General features: G+C 51.5%; 2 protein-coding genes across 2 annotated transcripts; both read left to right on the plus strand.

Moving 5' to 3' along the window:
• Positions 1-967: 967 nt before the first annotated feature.
• Positions 968-4,138, plus strand: LOC128731333 (protein distal antenna-like). Its single transcript, XM_053824443.1, has one exon. It carries the CDS (start codon positions 968-970, stop codon positions 4,136-4,138), a length of 3,171 nt encoding a protein of 1,056 aa, XP_053680418.1.
• A 3,649-nt stretch (positions 4,139-7,787) lies between these two features.
• On the plus strand, positions 7,788-17,935 carry LOC128730747 (protein O-mannosyl-transferase 2). The gene is made up of 8 exons (XM_053823830.1): positions 7,788-7,900; positions 8,333-8,609; positions 8,687-9,571; positions 9,919-10,159; positions 10,261-10,409; positions 12,090-12,267; positions 12,731-12,871; positions 17,619-17,935. The coding sequence occupies exons 1-8, from the start codon at positions 7,788-7,790 to the stop codon at positions 17,810-17,812; spliced, it is 2,178 nt and encodes a 725-aa protein (XP_053679805.1). The 3' UTR covers positions 17,813-17,935.
• Positions 17,936-21,026: the final 3,091 nt, after the last annotated feature.

The raw sequence follows: 21,026 nt of genomic DNA on the forward strand, positions 1-21,026 counted from the left end.
CAGGGCGCTATATTTTTGTCTCCACTGGTGGCTGCGTCGAAACAAGACGGCTGTACTTTACATTACGGGCTCTTTGCTCGATTGCACCAGCAGGGAACATCGTCATTGGCCCAGCTGGGAGGCGAACGGACACGCGCGCGCGCGCGCATAATAAATTGCATTCGCTTGAAAAGCCAACACACACGGCCGTTCAAGGCGTGCGAGAGAACGAGCTATATTCGTTGAGCTTGCCGGAAAACTATGCGCACGGTGGAGGTGGGTGGGAAAAGAGAGAAACAAAACCCACCAACGCCGTTTGGAAGGAAAAAAAGCGAGACGAGAAAAGAAAAGCTGCTCCAGGACGTCGGGTTGTTCCTGCTTTGCCTTTTTTTTTCAAATTCTGGTAGGCGGTAACCAAACGAATCCCCAGCTCCATGTACTCCATGCGAAAGGAGAAAAGGTGCGTGTGTTGCTTTTGCAGCCGGAAAACTGCGTACATGCTGGTTGGTATGTACGCATGGGCTTTTCATACCTACACTGGTGGCAGGCCGCCAAGCGAGAGTCCTGCCGGCAGGATGCGTAGTCGTTATTGGTTCCCGATTTGCATTCCCATCGGGAAACATGGTTGGAGGAGGGTTGCGTACACCATTGGCTGGGAAAGCAGCGGTGTATGTAAGGTTTAGTTTTTCCTTTTTCGGGCTAGAACGGCACAAACCTCGCGTGAAAGGCGAGATGGAACGACCCCTTTGAGACTCGACTTTGTGCAACCTTCCATGAAGAGTTAGAGAACACACATGTTTGATCACATAAGCCGGGGCGCAAAATGAGTCATTTTTAGTCCCTGCACTTCTAAATATAAACCTCGTTAGGAAACATGTTGCGTTAGTAACGTTCATTTCGATCTCGTAGAAGTAGAAGCAACCCTATGCAAGAGGATTAATTTTGAGCTTTTTCTTCCACTCCCGTGTCCTTTCCAGAATCTCTCCTGATGATGATGATGGCCACAGCGACGAAGGGCAAACGCCCGCTTCGTCACCTCACGGCAACGGACAAGATTGACGCGATCCAGCGGATCCACGACGGCGAATCGAAGGCGTCGGTGGCGCGGGACATTGGCGTGCCGGAATCGACGTTGCGCGGTTGGTGCAAAAACGAGGAAAAGCTGCGCTACATGTCCCGCCAGTCGGTGGAAAACGCCGAAAAGCTTAGCAGCGAAGCGACGGCAGCCGCTCTAACGGCGGCAGCAGCTGCTGAGCTATTCAGCGGTCCACCGGAAAAGCGCCTCAAGCTCGAATCGGCCATGTTCGGTGGCAACGGAAAGCTCAAATACGACGACAGCTTCTACAAGGTGGCGCGAGGTTCCCTCAACGGACTCGACCTCTCCGGTGGTGGTGGTGGAGGCGGAGGGCTTGACAAGGGCGGCGGAGGGCTAGGCGTGTCCGGAGGGGACATCATCATGAACGGGCTCGCCGGCGCATCAGCGGCCGATTTCAGCCAATTCGCAAAGACGGCCGCCGAAATATCAGCCCTCAGCAAATCGAAGGCATACGGGGCTGATCTGGGAAAACACCACCACCACGGGGGTGACCCCACCAAGTCCGACCACCACCTCTCGATGGCGGCTATCAGCCCCCTGACCAGCCTAAGCCACCTGTCGGGAATGTCCGCGCTAGGCCAGAGTCCACTCGCGCTCAGCTTCAACGATATCGCCACCAATCTGAACCTGATCGCGCAGCTCAACAACAACCACAATCTCGCGACCATGTCCAGTTTGGCGGGAGGACTCAACTCGGCAGCAGCGGCCGCTGCTGCAGCCCAATCCCTTCGCAGCGTGCGCCCTAAGGGCTCGAACAGCGCGGCAGCTAATAGCAACGGTACGGGCGTTGGACTGGGCTCTGGAAGAAGCGGCGGCGGCGGCGGCGGTGGTGGTGGTGGTAGCCTCCAGGACACGGGCAACTCAACGTCCGGTGGAGGCGCGGGTGGAACCGCAGGAGGAACCGGTGGTGGTGGAGCGGAAAAGTCCTCATCGAGCGGTGGAAATTCGTCCTCAGGCGTACCGTCGCTGACGGTGCGCAATCTGGCCAAGCTGCAGCAGCAAAAAAGCTCATCGGGCGAGCTTCTCGGTAACGGTATGCTTCATCAACAATCGCACGCGGCTGGCTTATCTACGCTGTCTGAGCAGTATAGAAAATCCAGCCACGCTAGCAATCCCGCGAGTAGCACAACACCCACTACAACCCCTACCAATGCTTCCGTAGGTCGCGACCCGAACACCGCACCCGTCGATGATGCGCTCTGGTACTGGCTCAAGTCCCAGCAGGCCATGCTTGGCCTCAACAACCTCTACTCATCGCTGCCAAGGGCTGCCAGCCATAGTCCTCCGACGCCACCACCGCCCATGGGGCTTACATCGGTGACGGCGGGGGCTGGATCGCCTAATCACGCTCAAACCCTGCCCTCGACTGCCCACACTCCGCACACACCTCCACCACCGCTGGTAGGGCCACCGCTCGTCAGCACACCGCAACCGACGCCACCCTCTTCGGCGCCCTCGCTGACGCCCGAAGACACCAAGAATTCGTCCTGGTTCTGGCAGTGGTACAAAACGTTCGGAGCGTCGCTAATGCCTGGTGGTACCGGCGGCGGGGGTAGTGGTGGAACTGGTAGCAACTCTGCTGACAGTAAGCAACACCTGCGCGAACAGCAGCAAGCACAAGCGGCTCAGCAGGCTGCGATAGCGGCGGCATTGCATCATCACAGCACGAACAACAACTCGCTCAGTCAGCAGAACCAGAACAACTCCTCGGGACAGAAGGGGGGAGGAGGTGGTGGATCGGCCGCAACAGCCGCATCCTTGACGGCGGCGTACGAGAACATCCTGTACTCGCAGCTGACCAAGGGCTCGACAACGAGTGCGGTTGATACGCTCAACAACAACCATCATCATCACCTGAACCGGCATCTGAGCGCTCACCTGAAGGGTGATGAACCGATGGACCTGAACATGAGCGGTGCGAACGAGGGTGATGCGAAGCCGGAGGACCTCTCGAACCATCATGTTGGTGGTGGAAAGGATCGAAATGGCAGCGGTGGTGTGGCAAATGGCAGTGGAGACGAGCGACGTTCGCGGTTCCAGCAACAGCAGCAGAACCCACCCAGTCGTCCTTCCTCGGTTTCATCCGTGGCGTCGTCTGCGATGAGCGCTCAAGGATCGCAGGATGCCAGCGAAAGGATGCGGCGACAGACGGCCCCCCTTCCGGATGCTTCCGATGCGCAGGAAGACGACGAGGAAGAGGAAACTCCCATGCCGTTGGATGCCGAAAATGGCCGGAAATCGGCGGCAGCCATCATGGAGGCAACGTCCACCGGAGGAGTGACTGAGATGGGAGAAGCTACCGAAATCGGTGGTCTGGAGGACGAAGACGAGCCAGAGGAGGAGATGGATCGGGAGGAACCAAATGAGAGTGATCCGCGAGCGCCAGAGGACGAGGATGATGAGGCTGCCGCACAGGAGCAGGATCTGTTCGAACGGATGTCCGAGGATGCCGGCAAACAACCCCTGAGAGGAACGAAGCGACGACGATCCTCTTCAGGCGATCTCGACGCGAAGGACGCCTTAGACAGCATCCTGTTCAGTGGCAACAGCAACGACCGTTGCTCTTCTAGAGGTAGCAGTGCTGCCGTTTCACCTTCTACAGCGATGCTTTCGATGGTCGTTCGAGGACGCTCGGTAACGCCGGATGATGGTGCAGCGGTTGTGACTTCCGGCGATCAGAACGGCGCAGAGGATGGGCTAGCCAACGCGGACGAGAAGACTGGAACGGATCGGGCATCGAGCCTGGCCGGGGATGATGCCAAAAGCGACACTTCGGAAGAGGACTCGTCGAACCACCAGCGGGAAGCGACTCTGATGGTGGCCTCGGTGGCCGTGGCCGACATCCGGAACTCAGCCGACGCGGTCGAGCACGGTGAGAAGTTCCTCAAGTGGCTCGAAGCCTGCAGCGACCCGAACGTGACCGCTATGCAGGTGATGCAGTTCAAGTACCTGCTCAACAGCATCAAGCTGAGCGCCGAGCGGCAGTTGCAGAGTGCTAGCGCAAGCAGTGCGGTTCCAAGTGTCGGTTCGGAAGAGCGAACGCGCATCCGGAAGCGGAAGTGAGTGGCCACCGTAATCTTCAGCGGCCAGGACGATAGGGCATTCCGTACGTGTACATAGTGTGTCGCAGATGCAGTGCGGTTCCATCTCGAACAGTGCAGCAGAGGCGTCGTGGGTTGATATTTTTACACACAAATCATATACTCCAAAAAGGACTAGCGTAAAATGTGTGTGTGCGCGCGCGCATACAAGCGCTTATGTTAAGGACGGCTTACGTTAAGTAGTTGAATTTTTTTCTTTATAATACCACGCTCCCCTGCACCCTGAGACCATCAATGCGCGATGGTAGTTAAGTTGAGACGTTTTTGTTTTGTTGATTTACTGAAACAATCGCTTCAACGCGGTCCCGATCTTTCGTTCACGGTTTTTTTTATAGAAAATTACATCAGTGAACCGCAACATCCGGCAACGCGCGAACCGTGTCCCTGAATCCTTGCTACTACTGTAAGTTCGTTTTAGTTTGTCTACTGACACGTCTATTGTTAGTACCCTTTGTAAATAGCATTTAACCGCTCGCGGTTCGGTAGAAAGTCGTTTTACAGGACGATTGGCCGTGTTGCGCAGAATCCCAAGAACTCTCCGATTAAACTGGCCAAAGCGAACGTGTGAGGGTGATCCGGTTGAGCCAACAGCTCTCCCGCGGGAAATCAAAACGGTGTGAATGTGTCCATCTCTTACCGACCATGATGAAGATGCCAAATGTACAATTTCCTAGAATGCACTAACTTATGTAACTTAACGAAGTTTCGTGACTGTGTGTGTGGAAACGGATGTGGAGAAAATCTCATGATATAATTAATTTGAAAAGCTGCAATCTGTGAATCACAAACATACACACACACATCTTTCTCAACACGGAATGGAATTTGTTTTTCCTATGATTTCCGTTCATCGCAAGATCTCGTAGCATTACGTTATATTCACTGTGTCGGCAAGGGAGAAGATGTTCTTCGGTGTGTTTTTTGCTCAAACAACATTGCATCGTAAACTAAGCAACCATATTTCTCAAACTCTGCTGTAGTAGGCGATACAAAATAGAAAAAAGAAACTAAAGAGCTCAGGCGAGCGCGTGGCCATCCATCGTTGGAACCAGGCCGTGTTCGATGGACACGATTCGTTCAATCAAAACAAATAAGGAGAGAGAAATTCGCACACGGCGGTGAGTGTTTAACAAAGCGAACGTTTTTAAGGGCTGCCGAGGGAAAACGAGTAAGGGCACACTCGGCACGGAGCCACGATCGGCGCCAAACAAAAGAGGACAAAGATGTAATGATGATATATATATATATACACGTATATATTTAGGCAAAAACAAAAACAAAAGAAAACAAAGACAAAAAGACGATTTAGGCAGCGCGACAAACAAATGTCATTGTGATTTTTTGGACTACTTCCTAGTAAACGAAAATATTCCTCCGTCTAACGAAGACGAAGCGAGTAGCGCGCGAACAAGCGAGGGTGGGTAAGAAAAAGTGCTCGTCCCAAAAAAAAAATAAAATTAAACGTGGCCAGAAGTTGGTAGGCAGTAGGCAGAGTAACGTTTAGAGTAGCAATTACAGGCGGATCCTAGACTAGCGAGACAGCCTATGAAGAATCTTTGCAAAAGACAAACACTGATATTCCTATGTATAAATCGCGTCAAACAAAGAGAAGTAATGTAAAATTTGAACTCTATCACTAAAAGAAAATGTTGAACATACATAAATGAATTTGCGAATACACACCACCACACTACATGGCGAAAAACAAAACCCCGCAACAGCTCCCCAACTTTGGTGGCCAGGCGAGCGTTTCGAACGAAAGAATCGATCACATATATGGCGGGCAGCGATAGAAACCGTTCGCGCGCGCGCTCCCATAAGAGATAGAAATAAATTATTGAAATCAAACTGCGCACAGTCGTCCTCGATGTTGAGTTGATTCGAAAGAAAGCACAAAAAGCATCACTTACCATGTTGACAGGGTTCGGGAGCGGTTCGTAGACGATGTAGTCGGCCACGAAAGCTGCAATCTCCTGCCAGGAACCGATTAAGTCCGGGAACAGTAACACGGATGGTCGGAGCGTGGTGCACACGAACTTCTGCACGCCACACTCGTTCGGTGGGGCCAATACCAGGGGTTTCCGGTTGGCAAACTTCTCCCGGTACTGGCGGCGGAAGTTTTCCGCGAAAAGCAGCACCAGTTTTTCTTTCGACGAAAGCGTGCGGTAAGTTTCAGGATACGCGATGTCCTCCGCATCCGGTGGTGGTCTGTACGATGGAAAGCAGGTGTCGATGACTCCGAGCTTCTGCTTTACGACGTCCAGCGACTCTGCGCCTTTTACGGGCTCTGCATCGTTTGGTTCTGCTTCGGAAGGATAACGTAAAACCGGTCGTTTGGTTGGTGTTGGTGGCGGGATTCGAAGTTCACGGGCTTGAGCTCGCTTCTGCTGCAGCTTCTTGATAAGGATATCCGCGACGTTGCTTGAAATGGAACACTCCCGGGAGGACATTTTTACTACGAGAAAGACCGTCGATCACAATTGAACTGGTCCACGGCAAATGGACAATTATATGCCGCAATGACTGCTGCGAAGGTAACAACTAACAATCAACAACTCAGCCTTGATTGCCAACGACCATCTCCATGGTAACCGGTTCTAGGCACATGGGGTTGACCATTTCACAAATACCCGCGCAAGGCATACTGCGACTCCGGTCGAGCTACGTTGGTATCCTAGACGAAAGGGTCGACATTGGTAATGCTTGTTAGCATGTGGACCCAAACAGCTGACTTTTATCCTTTGGAATTCAATGCAGGGAGGATGTTATTGCTCGGTTAGAAGGTTTTTTAAATACTCATAGCAAAGTATATTTTAAGTCACTCAGAATACCTACTTAACTGTTATTGTTATTTATTTAAGAACGGCCTGGCCGTATTTATATTTCTATAATTATTTGTGAGCTGAAAGGCATTTCCTCCCAACAGCCGCTGAGAGCCTTATCCCGGGCTGACTCGGTTAACCTACTTAACTAAACCAACGGACATTTCCTCACATCCTAGGCTTTTTTTAATATTTCTCATTTATTTCGGAGTAAATAGCTACAGTAGAGCGAGGGAAATTATAATTCCAGTTGAAGTACATGCACATAAAAGCTTGGCAGAATGTTTACGTCAGCAACGCGCATGCCTGGCAACGCTTTGATGAGTGAAAAGATGAGTGACTTGAATGCTTCTCGTCGAAGACAAAAACTAGGCGACGAACCCGTGTTTCAAATGCAATGTATATACATTTATATTGCAGTATTATCACATTATTTTCACGATTAATACGATTCGAATTATAATTTTTTTTGAAAACATTATTTTATACAAATTTGGTACAAAAGCTCAGGTACACTCACGCCAACGGCTGCCCGTGTAGACGCACGGTAACATGATCTTCACAACGTCAGCAACGTCGGCAAGAAAATGAGAGAGAGAGAGCAAAATGGGCAAAAAGCGCCCGATCTGCTGGATCTGTCAAAATTGTTTACTTTGCTTGTAGAAAGGGAAACTTTCGTGCGCTGCACGGGACAGTCCGCGCTGCTGTTTGAACCACTCATTTGCACGCGAACATCACACGGATCTATCACACGTTTCGTTTCCAACGAGCCTACTTAAGACCCGCGCCATGGCTGCCGTTGCAGGTGACAAGGGAAAATCCGGCCCAGAAAGCTCCACCGAAAAGGCAACCAGCACGAAACCGCGATCGAATGATGTGGCGAGTGACAAAAGTGAACCAAAGTAAGTTATAAATCACCCTGCAGAAGGCATCAAAAGGGAGCATTTGGGAGTTCACCCACCACCCCAAAAGAAGTGCATGGAAAGATGATAGAGCCGAGACAGGGTGTGGTGTGGCGGTGTCTTATGTTGCGCAAGTGATGCGGTGAAAGATGGTTTCGGTGCGCTTGTTGCAATCAACCTAACAGTGGGACCGCTGATGAGCTCCGGGGATCGTCTTTGTCGCGAAGGTTACACCGACACGGCTTAGACAAATACCGGTTTTTGGGTGTCTTCTTTGCGTTCGGTGGAATGAAGTTGAGCCACTTCAATGCAAGCGAAATGTCAGCAAACAACGCTCCGTTTGCGGTTGCCCTTAAGCGAATAATTTAAATGAGTTGCAAACGGTTTATTTATTTTTGTGAAAATTATGAAACTATCTCCATTGTCTTTCAGGAACTGGTGGTGGTTGATGTTTGGTGTGATTCTTCTGCTAACGGTTGGCACCCGGTTCTACAATGTTACCGTGCCGGACCACGTGTGCTGGGACGAAACGCACTTCGGCAAGATGGGCAGCTGGTACATCAACCGGACGTTCTTCTTCGACGTGCATCCGCCACTGGGCAAGATGCTGATCGGCCTGTCCGGATATCTGACCGGCTACGATGGCACTTATCCGTTTGATAAGCCTGGCGATAAGTATAACGGCACGCACTACGAGGGAATGCGAATAGTAAGCACCAGAAGAGCCTCTGAGGCCATCTTTCAGATCCGTTTTTAACTTTTTTTTTCTTCCCCCTTCGATCGTAGTTCTGCACAGCCCTTGGGGCAGCGATTGTGCCGATGTCCTTCCACACCGTCTGGGACATGACGCGCTCACTGACGGCATCCACGTTCGCAGCCGCTTACATCCTGTTCGACATCGGTATGCTCATCCTGAACCGATACATCCTACTCGATCCACCGCTCATCTTCTTCATGACCGCATCCGTTATGGGAATGGCACGTGTTTCGCGCCTAACGCAAGAGGCGCGCAGTTTCACAACCACGTGGTGGGTCTGGTTGGCTCTCACCGGGGCAATGTTGGCCTGCACGATCAGTGTAAAGTTTGTGGGACTGTTCGTGGTGTTGCTGGTGGGTTTGCATACGGCCAGTGATCTATGGGACGTACTCGGTGACTTGTCTCAACCCGTCTCACACACGGTCCGGCAGTTGGTGGCTCGTGCTCTCACACTTATCGTGTTACCGATTGTGTTGTATGCTGGCTTCTTTTACATACACCTGGCGGTGTTAAACCGCAGTGGCAGCGGTGATGGGTTCTACAGCTCGGGCTTCCAGTCCAATCTGGTCGGTAATTCACTGTACAACGTGTCGATGCCTCGGCAGGTGGCGTACGGTGCAGTTGTGACGCTAAAGAACCACAAAACGGGTGGAGGTTATCTGCACTCGCACAACCACCTGTACCCGAAGGGATTCGGTGCTCGCCAGCAGCAGGTCACGACGTACAGCCACAAGGATGACAACAATCGGTGGTTGTTGAAGCCTCATGATAAGCAGGCCCACGAGAACATCACGCTGATCCGGCATGGGGATCTCGTTCGATTGGAACATGTACCGACTAAGCGAAACCTACACTCGCATCGTGAACAAGCGCCTGTGACGAAAAAACATTTGCAAGTGACGTGCTATGGCGAGGTAAGGTGTAGTCTATTATAATACTAAAGAGATATAGCATTATGTTTTTTTTTAAATTGATATACTATTAGATCTTAGACCAAAGCCCAAAAGCCTAATGGATCAAGCACAGTAGCGCCATCTGTGCAATATTACTCCAGTGGGCTTTGTGCTAGTACTGTTGTTCACATATAGAGGGCGCTCATCACACACTTTCGAATCAAGCGAAGGAACAAATTCGATTTAGCAAATTAGCATGATACATTACACGTTGATTACACGCTATTTGTAAATCAAATCGAATGCTTTATACACTGATAAATGGCCAGTGATACACGATCTATTCCATTAATGTTTCCCTCTTTCAGGAAGGCCAGGGCGATACAAACGACGTGTGGCTGGTGCAAATCGTCGGTGGAAAACCAGGCCAGCTGGTGGAAACCGTCACCAGCCGGCTCATCTTCTACCACTACATCGAACGGTGCGTCCTGACGACCTCGAGCAAGCAGCTGCCCAAATGGGGCTTCGAGCAGCAGGAGGTGTCCTGCAATCCGAACATCCGCGACAAAGCCGCCCAGTGGAACGTGGAGGACAATCAGTTTGACAAATGTAACCAAACCCGAGGTCCTTGCCATGCCGTAGCACGTGGCAGAGGTTTATAGAGTTCATTATTTTTACCGGCGTTTGTTTTTTATTTCGCCTCCGGTCAGTGCCGAGCGTTAACTTTCAGGTTTACGCACCTGGCTTCATTAGCCGGTTCTTCGAATCCCACGCCGTCATGCTGCAGGGCAACGCCGGGCTAAAACCAAAGGAAGGCGAAGTCACCAGCCGACCGTGGCAGTGGCCCATCAACTATCGGGTGAGTAAATGTTTGTCTTGGAGACCGGGAATCGATTTTAAATCCCGCCTTTCGGTGACGCAGGTGATGTCGCGGTCCTTCGTGAGGTTTTTGTGGGTGAGCGTTTGCGTTCCTTTCTTGCTGCTCGTTCGATGCGTGCGTCATTAGTTTTGCCATTTTATTTGCCGTTAACGAACAAGCCTAAGCCAATACTGCTAGCGTTTCTTGGGATTTGAGGTTAGGTGGTTCCTTCCGACAGGACCTTACGATTAACCGATCACACCAAGGATCCTTCGGGGTTCGGCCATGAATAGGTCGCCCGAGAGTGTGGCGGTGGCGTAATTAGAAGTTTGTTACTGAAGGATGTCCTCTGCCGGTGTGGGTCCTCAATTAGGGGCTTCCTGGGAAGTTTCGCTCATTAAAGAACCTATCGAGGCTGTGTCCCATCGCATCGGAAACTCATCCACTCGTGCTGTGATGGTGGTGGCACGCAACAAACACACACCGATTTGCTGACTAGCAGCGATGGATTCCGTGTGCGTTTTTATGCGTGCGTTTCCAGCACTGTGTGTTAGCTTACCCCTTTTCCACGCTCCATTTGAGCACGTCATTGAGCAATTAAGACGCTACGGAGATCGCACGGGCAGCAGCAGACGAGTGCGAAGTAATTAAGAGTTCTCGAAGGTGCGCAACGAGGCGACACCAGAACGGGTACTTTCTTATTAATCCCAGGATATGCAGCAGCCTCGGGTGTACGTATCCGATAATGCTCCAGCAGATGGAGGTCCTGTGGCATGGGTGCCAAACATGAGACAAACAAACAAGCACAAACACACACGCACGCACGCACACACACATCGTTTAACTGCAGTCTCCGTGCCATGTGGGCAGGTGTGACGCTTGGGACGAGATATCGATTCCCGCCTAATCGCTGCGCCATTTTCTCTAATTCCATTGCGGAAAAGAGATTACAACCGCACGCGTGTAGTGGTGTGCTGAAGCATTTGCATTTACGGGAGCTACGTTTTCCCGCAGTTGGAGCGATTGGCTTGACCACGCAAGGACCCTCGCCAAAGCCCTTCGTTGCGTTGTAATATTTCCTTCTTTAAGCAGCTTTCCCTAATCAAAATTGTCATGTTTTGAGCCTATCTTGCTTTCTTTCCTTTTTGTTTTTTTTTTGTTTTGCTCACACCATTCAAGCTCGGTAGCGCGACATTTGCGTCCTTGCGTCCTTGTGGCGCGCGTGGCCGTAATTTTGCGCCCCATTGAAAGCCGTTTAAAGGGCGAAACTTTATCACCAGTAAAACCCGGCCCAGCTTTACGAAATTCTATTTCTTTTCGTCCTTTTTTTACGACACCCTCCCACCACTCCGCCTCCTCCCTTGCTCGGATTGCGTCGGGGCAAAACTTTGCGACGTAATGACTAAAAGCATGCACAACACAGTAGCGGATGATATTTCCTTTCGCTTTTTTTTCGCCCCTGCTTGCTTGCTTGCTTGTGTACTTTTCCGTCCCCTTCGGTTGGCTCCTTTCCTTCGCCAGAAGGTGGGGGGAAGGTGGTTTTCCACTTGAAATAAATTCAAACCCTCACCCACCGAGCTCGAGTGTTCTGCTGGCAGTGTTTTATAACATACCTTTCGCTTACTTTTAATGCTTTCTTCGCTTTCATTTTTTCTTTCACGCTCTCCGTTCTTCCTGCAGGGTCAGTTCTTCTCCGGTTCCGACCATCGCGTTTATTTATTGGGCAACCCAATCATCTGGTGGAGCAATTTGGTATTTTTAGCGCTCTTTTTAATCATCTTCGGCGTGGAGATTATCAGATATCAACGCAACTCCTCGACCGCCGTCGGTCCGGCGCCGGTTCCTTCCACGGAAAATGGTAGGTAAATGAGGGGCGGGTGGCGCTGACAGGCGCTTTTCCGGGAGGGGAGAGGTGGAAGGAAAATCCCACCTCCCGCTCACGGTGTAGCGTTTCGCGAGCCGAGAAAACGCCGTAACTTTTAATTGCGTCCCTGAGTCGCGGGCGTGTAAATTGGCGACCCAGCCGGTGTGGCTTTGTGTTTTAATTCGCCCAGTGAGTAAGGAGGACAAATTAGCTCGAATTCGACATCCGACACGGTGCCCTGCGGGCCGGATGGACTCACACAAACGGGACTTCTAATTGGCCGGCCCATTAACGGACACAACCTTGCTGGCCTTCGTGTCCTTGGTGTCTTTGGTGTCCTTGGTTGCTTGGGTGATTTCGAGTTCGAAATTCGAACGTCCTCCTTTCCGGGCCGGGCCGGGTGAATGTAAAGTGATTGATTTTCTCTTCCCTCGATGCCTTTTTCCTTCCATTCCAGCCGCCAAATGGCAACTGCTGCGAGCCGCCCTGTGGCTATTCGGAGGCTGGATGATTCACTACCTGCCGTTCTACGCGATGGGCCGTGTCCTGTACTTCCATCACTACTTTCCGGCGCTCGTTTTCAACTCCATGCTTGCGGGTAAGTTCTCCTCGGGATGTCACTTTCTCGCCATTAATCATCACGCCCGGGGTCACGCCCGTCAGCGTAACTTTGGCGCAGGGTGTGTGCCGGCCGAAAACAAATGAATATTCTAATCGATTTGTCCGGCGTCCGATTGTTCTGGGCTGGCTTTGGAGTTAGACCGTGAGCGAGGGATTTAATTGAAGCCTGCTGAAGGGTGACCCGAACCTCCTGTGAGTGAGTGAAGCGACGTTGCGCCTTCAGGACGTTGGATGAAAAATTAAGGACGCAGCTGCCCAACGGAAGTGGGCCTCGCGCGCTGAGGAAAACCACGATGGATGTGTTTTTAACGAGGCAGCTCATTTCGTGCCCGCGCTGATTGACGAGCGTGTCCTGTGGCATGAGATCCAAGCCGTGAGTGGGAAACCGGGCGGATAAGTGTCCTTTCATTCGAACCCATCCTTCGATGGGCATGTATGTAAGCCCGAATCGGATAAGTTCATTTCCATGCGTGTTCCGGAGCCAACCCATCCAATGGGGAAACCTTTGGAAAATCGGTGAATGGGTATTTCGGTGCCACTTGAAATTGATTGAAAGCGCGGTGAAAAGCCGAAACGGTCAAAGAGTGCCATGAAAAGCGCACCCGGTGGAAAATGGCGCTCGTCGCTGCACAGGGGGAGAGATAACAGCGATCCTTTTTACTTTTTTTTCTGCTTCTCTCGAGCCGTCCCTTTTTCATTTGGATATCAATTTTTAAAAATTATATTTTCACGCACCACCGAGCGGGAAAAGCGACCGGCCGGCCGGCATCCCTTTTTTTCCGGTGCTGGGGATGAAGCGATACCGGGCGTTGGTGTGAGTCGGTTTGGCAAAGTGCGATTATCCTTTCGCGTGCCCGCGTGGTGATTTTAATGAGCTCTCCAGCTCTCCAGTGGGCTGCGTGATCGAGGAGTTTCTCCACTCCCCACCCCATGGGTGGATCCTGATTTTTACCCCCATTTTGGGCTACCCAACTGGTGGCGGTTGGTTCGCGGGATGGGCGCAAACTACGCCACCGAAGCGTAGAAATTCAATTTCATAACGAAATTAGTTTTTCAACCTCATCCGAACGCGTGTGTTTTTTTGTTCTTCTGCTTCTTCTCGCTATCTCTCTCTCTCGCTCGCAACGTCGACCGTCGGCCGGCGCGATTGTCTGCCATAATCGCGGTAAAAACTCATTATGAAAACCACATAAGCGTCAAGGAGCATGCGGGATGGGGCTCAGGACAGGACCTCTCACGGATTCGCGTGGCGTTTGTCAGGAAACCCGGGGGGAAGCCACCGGAGGGTCCGGGATGGGTGTAACTTTGATTCGTGTAATCGCACGTTAGCTCGAATCAATTAAAATGTAAAACCCAAATAGACACGATAATGATCATTTTCGGGATCGAGCTTTTATTGGATGTATGGAGATGGAGAGAAAAAACGCACCGTCCGGTGTTTTACGGCAGGATACACCGGAGCATAACAAACACTTCGGAGCAATGGAAAACTTCTGCATCTCTCGGAAGGTGTGCACGGAGGTGTTGTTTCAACATTAAAGTATCCGTCGGTTGTTAGCTTTGGCCACACCTTTCCGGTAAGCCTCGGTCGGTTTCGCAGAAGGCGCTCCGGTATAAAACTTTCACTGCACCGAACGGAGAGCTTTACGGAAGGCTCAACGTTACGGGTGGCCTGTGACCGGTGAAAGGAAAATCAATCATTTCCTTCGAATTGACCACCCCGTTAAACGCCCTGAATTTCGTCCCGAGCGATCATCGAGTGGCATTCAAAATTCAATTTGTATGCGACGGCGGTACGCTTCTTGTACGGCTTTTCTTTTTGGTTTCGCTTGGTTTGGGGGTTTTCTTTGCCCCAAGCCGGGCGGAGAAAAGAGAGAGAGAAAAAAAAGCTCCACCTCCGGGGTTCCGGCCCGGGGTGTGGGAAAGTGGAAAAATGTTAAATTACTCCAAAATTACTTGCTCGAACAACTTCGCACAATGGGCGAATGGTGAATGCAGGAAAAAGGACACGGTGCAGGCGGACCGTCCGAAGGGTGGTGAATTTTCCCGTGCATTAGCCCCACTCGTGCCGAACTGGGAACGCACGCGGGTCGCCCAATCCGTGCGGTAGAACGAACCGATGAGCGTTGGGGAAAGTCGCCGCCGGAAAAAAAAGCCGGCATGCAAAAGGTCAAGGCAGGAAAAATCCAATTTCGTAACAATCGAACAACGGTGCGGTGAAAAATAGGACCTCCGGGAAGTCCGAGTGTGCACAATAGAGCGAGCGAGAGAGAGAGATAGAGCGATAGGATGAGAAGAAGCTAGCAAGGAAACCGAAATGTAAAAAAAATGGCACGAACACAACTTTCCAGCAACTTGTAGCAAAATGTCGGAGGAAATGGGACGATTGTAATCGAGCAGATGTAAACGCACGGCCAGGAGCAAGGGAAGGACAACGGCCAGGGGGATGCAGACGACGATGATGATTTCTTCCGTTTCCGCTCTTTCCGTCCTTTGGCCACAGGTCGAGCCTCAGGAAGCTCTGGAGCGTCCGATGGCGAGTCCTTAGTCGCGCGCGTTGCGTAGAGGTTTCCGTTTTCATTTCCCGCTCGGGTGGGAGGAAATCTTTTATTGGCACAAAATATCCCACCATCCGGGTCCGTTTTGTGGGGGCGCCTATTCCCGCATCCGGTGCCATTCCGTCAACTTGATCGACGGTGCGGTTGGAGGGTTTCCCCGGGCAAAGTTTCCGTCCCAGTGGACGGTCCGGATTGGGGATTTTTTTTAGACGACTTCAACCCTGAGAGACGAGTCCTGGACGGTCCTTTTGTTCGCGGAGATGTGGCCCGGGGACGTGGAAGCGTAAAACGGGAGAGCAAATCAATTGGACAACGAGAGTGACATCTTACAAGCGCGCGGCGCGTAACTGTTATATTCCTTTTTGAACGTCTTTGAAGTTTCTCCAATGAAGCTGGCCGGGAGGAAAACCATTTAAGTTCGCGTGGAAAGTGGGGTTCGTTCAGTCAGCGGCATCCGTGTGACAACCCTCCGGGTAGTGTTTGAGTGCCAGGGAAAAGCTTCTGTTTTTTTTTTGATTGCCTCCCATCTTTCCATCTGGCACGCCCTTCTCGTTCGTGTGGAAATTGATTTAAATCTAAAATTATGCTTTCACCATTTTAGAGCATAAAAGTCCGCACCAGAAAGGGATGCTTGGTAGCTCGAATAATTGCTACAGTCACCCAATTTCCCAACCCCCAAGCAAGCACAATAAGCACCAAAGTGGGTGGGATGTATTGCCCGGTTCATGGTCATCAAACACTGCGTTAGGGGTGTCCTGAAAACGCCTCACGAAACCACACCACGTCAGGGCGGTGTAATGAGTGGGCCCCAAATTAGCTCTAATGACCGATTCGGCTTCCCCAAAAATCCACAACAACGGTGACGAAATCGATAAATTAAAGCGAGCTCCAACGCCAGGCTTGCGTGCCTTTTTTTTGTTCTCGTTTGTTTGCCATTTGGCTTGTGGGGAGGAAAATCCACCGACGGACCAGTAACCCCGTGTTTGCGTCCTTTTCGGACGCTCATTAGCGTGGGTGGCACACGTCCCAACGCCGTGCCAAGCCAGCGATTGGTGTTCGATGTTCAGTTGGTCACTTTTGACGGAGTGTGTGAAGTGAGCCACTCTAGCTCTGGTGGTCATTGCAGGTGGTGGTGGTGGTGGTGGTGGTGAGTGAATTATGCCATAAGCGGACACGTGGCCAGCCAACCCGGTCGTCGGCGGTCCGTGCGCCATAAATTGCTGGATGAAAATCGATCTCGTTCGTTAAACAATCACGCGCGCGTAAACAACGTGCCACCGTGATGAGTGTGGAAAAGTGGCCGAATAATTTTGAATACATAATTCAAGGGTGGGAGGCTATTTTTTGTGTCGTTTGATTTGAATGCGGATGAATATTTAAGCACGTTGGGAAACCCGTTACTGGGCTGAACTAGAAATTAGTTACGGAATTTGGCGTTCCCCCGGCTGTGCAACTCGTTTCTCATTAGCGTTTAATTAATGGTGGAGTGTAAGCGAAAGGAAAAAAAGAATGCAGACGAAGAAACGAACTAATTTATGTCGTTTCTCGAACCACCCGCAAGATGGCGCTCGCTTAGATCCGCTTGATCGATGGTTACGGCTGACGTGCGGCGGTGTTTTGACAGGTTTTCGCGAAAATTTCCTCCAATAGTCACACTGTATCGTGGAAATGGCTTCAACATTGCGCCCGCAGGGGGCTTCCAACCCGAGCCAGTGCCATTACTCACGGGTTGCAGTCGCGCTCCAATTTCAGCGGTCATTAATTTTGAACGACAACGCCAAACAGCGCACGGAAAACCGCCGCATCGGTGTGCCAGATTTATCGAACCCTTCCAGCCGTTGGGTTGGTAGCACCGATAACCGCTTACGCTTCGATTGGTTCCGAAATTTGCGCGTGGTTTTCGTTCCGGTCCAAGGACCCACGGATCAGCCCTTCTGCGGTGATCCTTGTGTTGGGTAGTTGTGCCAAAAAATAATGACGCTTGCTTGGGATTGCCGACGAATTCCCGTCCCTTAAACCAGGCATAATTTGGATGTTTGTGAATAGTTAACGCAACCGCACGCCTTCCAAAAGCTCGAAGTTCAGTCGGACGACCGTGGTAAGGACCTTCCGATTAAGCCCACAAAAATGTTGACCCGTTTTTATTTTTGTTCCTCCCCATTGCAGGTGTAATGCTCGATTACATCACCGCTCGGTTGCCAGCCTGGTTGCGCCATGCTTGCCTCGGATCGGCGATGGCTGGGTTGGTGTACAGCTTCGTCCTGTTTTCTCCACTCGCGTACGAAATGAGCGGCCCGTTCAGCCACGAACCCAACTCAACGCTAGCCTCGCTCAAGTGGATGAGTAGTTGGGAGTTTTGAGGTGTAATTTGCACCCCATCATTTAAACGTGTAACGTCAACGATGAGATTCCGGCCAATTCAAACGCGCACCGTTTCAAAATACTCGCTATTGCATTAAGAAAATCCCACGTCTTGCCACCGTTTACGGCCTGCAATAAATGGCACCATTGGGTCCGGGGTTTTTGTTCCGGCAGTTTCGTAAATTTCTCGACCATTACCGCGCGCCCAACGAGGCTCGATGAGATTATCCCTCAATCAACAATAATTTCGCATTAAAGCGAATCCTTCCGAGTTAACCGCTCTCAACTCCACAAGCCAGGTTCTAGTGGCTCACCCTAATAAACTATGCCGAAACATTGCCCATTATCAGATTTTTAAATTGCAATCCCGGTTGAGGCGATTCTTTTATTCCTTTCCCCAGCCGTCGGCGTGGGGGCGCATTCTTGCCGTATCGTTCCCCAGCCAGCCAAGCAACCCCGGTTGCGGTTTCCGGATCATTATCTAACGGGTGCCTGATTATGGCTTTCCCGACCCACCGACGTGAACATCTGGAGAGCGAAACCGTACGCCATCGGGAAAAGGGATCAAACGCGCGGCGTGGCGTGTGAAAGGGCAACCTTCCTCGCAAAGGGTTGCCCGGCGTAATCCTGGGTAATTTCAATCTTTATTTATACAACCCGGTGCCGCCTTTTTTGTCTTCCCATTCGCCTTCTTCTCGGGAACGCAACCGACGGCCGTGATGAGCCGAAAAAAGCTAGATTAACAGCAAGAAGCAGCCAATGGGTCAATGGCAGCCAGTCGGCAGGATTTATTCGCGTCAACTGACGGCCCAAAACCCTCGGTGGCCATTCGCACTCACTTACGCAACCACTTAGCGCCACCGAAAAAGGACAATGACGGGTGAGGTCGGTGGCCATCACACTAACGACGCACCATTAACACTTCCCACGAGGTCGCAGGAGATTACAGCGAGCAGGATCATCGTCAGGACCGGCTGTCGGTTGCCGCTTGACCCAATCGGTTGCACCCGCATCACAGGACCCGTTTGCGGATGTCAAGCTTCTTGGCTGGCGTGCTCGAAACGAACCGAACCGTCGGACAAACATTTGCCAACAAATTGTAAATTGCTTTTCAAAAGCGGCCACCCAGGCGTGGGGGCGGAATTCCACGGGGAGTCGGATGAAAGCCGGTGAAGGAGTCACATTTCGAGGACGACGTCAACGATGAGGCAACTTCAGTCGTCAGCAAGGCGAGCCGGATTTAACTTCTTATCGTCACGTCACCAATGCAGGCTGTGAGGCATGGGTGCTTTGGCGGAAGGACTCGCATGTCCTTCAATTAATTTACTAGCTGGAAGATCAAGAAATGAAGCCGTCGCTCCGGTCGCTCCGGAGTTGCAGTAGTCTCGCTGTTGACTTCTCGTTCTCGGTTTCCAGGATCGCCCAACAGAGGGATGGTGTAATTTTACAGTTACAGCTCGCGTGCCGTAAAAGGATTACAAATAGTTTCGACTTCCCGGTCGGTCGGCCAGGGACTTGCTCTTGTGCGGTAAACGTGCACAAGCATGTTAGTTTTTTTTTGGTTCAATTTGTTCTCCATTTGCTCAACATGACAAGCGATAATGTATCGGGAAAGCGTACTGCCAAGGAAAAGGAGCTCTCTAGGCGAGTGATTTCATATTAGAGTGGTGTTTGCATTGTGTGTGGGATCGGCAACCAAGTGCTGGTATTTACTATTTGCATGGCAGCTGCATCCGTGTCGCACTGTTTGCTACACAAACGCAAAAGGATACACGCTGCCTTGCTTCGTTGATTAGAAGCAACATGTGGTTTCGCTTTGTCTCGGGCTCGAGCGGCAACAAGTATCGCAACGGACGTGTTATTGCGTCCGGCTACGCGAGAAACCACTGCCATTAGGGTTGGAAATTTAATCGAAAGCGTGTACCAGAGGTCAAAGGTGCCATCACCGGCAGGGCAATGTTTGTTCGCACGCGACACCATATCCTGAATCTTTTCGTTGCCCGTAAGTGCAGATGTTTCCGTGCGCATTAACGCCTTCTTCGCGTGGATTGAAATATTTGCGAACGCCTTCGTCGTACGGTGTCGGGGTGAAGGTTTCCTGGCAGGGTGAAGGCTTATTAAAATTAATGCATTCCTCTCACCACCGTACGGCACTTTCGGGTACTTCACCACCGGCAACCGACGCCTGCATCTATGCAAACTGTCGCACACCAAACGAGCGCTTCTGCGACCGCGGGCGCCTCCATCGTTTGCGGTTTGCTTGTTTTGGTCAGGCTTGGTGGCAGCAGGAACCAACAACAACAGCTCAAAAAAATTCCATCACACACACACACAGCAGTAGCAGCAGTGTGCGCGTACACAAAGCCGAAAGACAACCGCTTTCAAACGTGCCGAACCGAACGAAAGCGCGGAATCAAAACACACAGCCCCAAAACGACTCGTTTCCGGTACTTCCACCCTTGCGCGGTTGCCCTTTATCACACGTCATCCCACGCGGCCCCATCTCGGTGTGTGTGTGTGTACGTAAACGTGCATTAGTGTGCGCCCGCAGAGCGACGCCAAAATGTCAAAACATACGGAAACGGCTTGAATCGTCCGATGGAGGCGCCTGGTGGCGCGTGGCACGACCAGTAATGGTCTCGTGTAGCGGAAAGGGGAGCGAATGTTTGAAAGGACGACGGGGGGAGGGAGGGATTCGGAAAAATGGCATTTATTTATTTTTGCTTTCGAGGTGCCTCACGCGCAAACTCACCACACCGAACGATGCCTTGACACATGGATCCCTTAGAAGCCCGACCGTCGGTTGTTTGGTGAGATGCGGGCTCTCTCACTCACGCCCGCGTACTCTCTCACTCACGCTCCCGAAAAGCAACGCGCACACACTCACGCACACGTCCCAGCCAATGGCTCCTTTGTTGATGGACGCGTTCGGGAGGAAAATTGATTCGAAAACAAACTCCACACGGCTGTCCGGTTCGCGGCGTTGGCGTTGGTGTATTGGTGTGCTCTCACTGGTTCTTCCCGGAGGTGAGATTGCTCTCGCGTGGCCCACAAAACCCACCACCAGGATACGGTGTGACCGAGCGAGCGTCGCCTTAAAATGGAGCACTCTCGACCGGACGGTTCTCAGTTAAGCGGTCTCTGTTCGTGCGGTCGGTCGATGGCAGCCATTGGCAGCCGGTGCTCGGGTTTGCGTCAGTTCTCAGTCAGCGG

The sequence above is a fragment of the Anopheles nili genome, chromosome 2 (genome assembly GCF_943737925.1).
Source record: "Anopheles nili chromosome 2, idAnoNiliSN_F5_01, whole genome shotgun sequence".
NCBI lineage: Eukaryota > Metazoa > Arthropoda > Insecta > Diptera > Culicidae > Anopheles > Anopheles nili.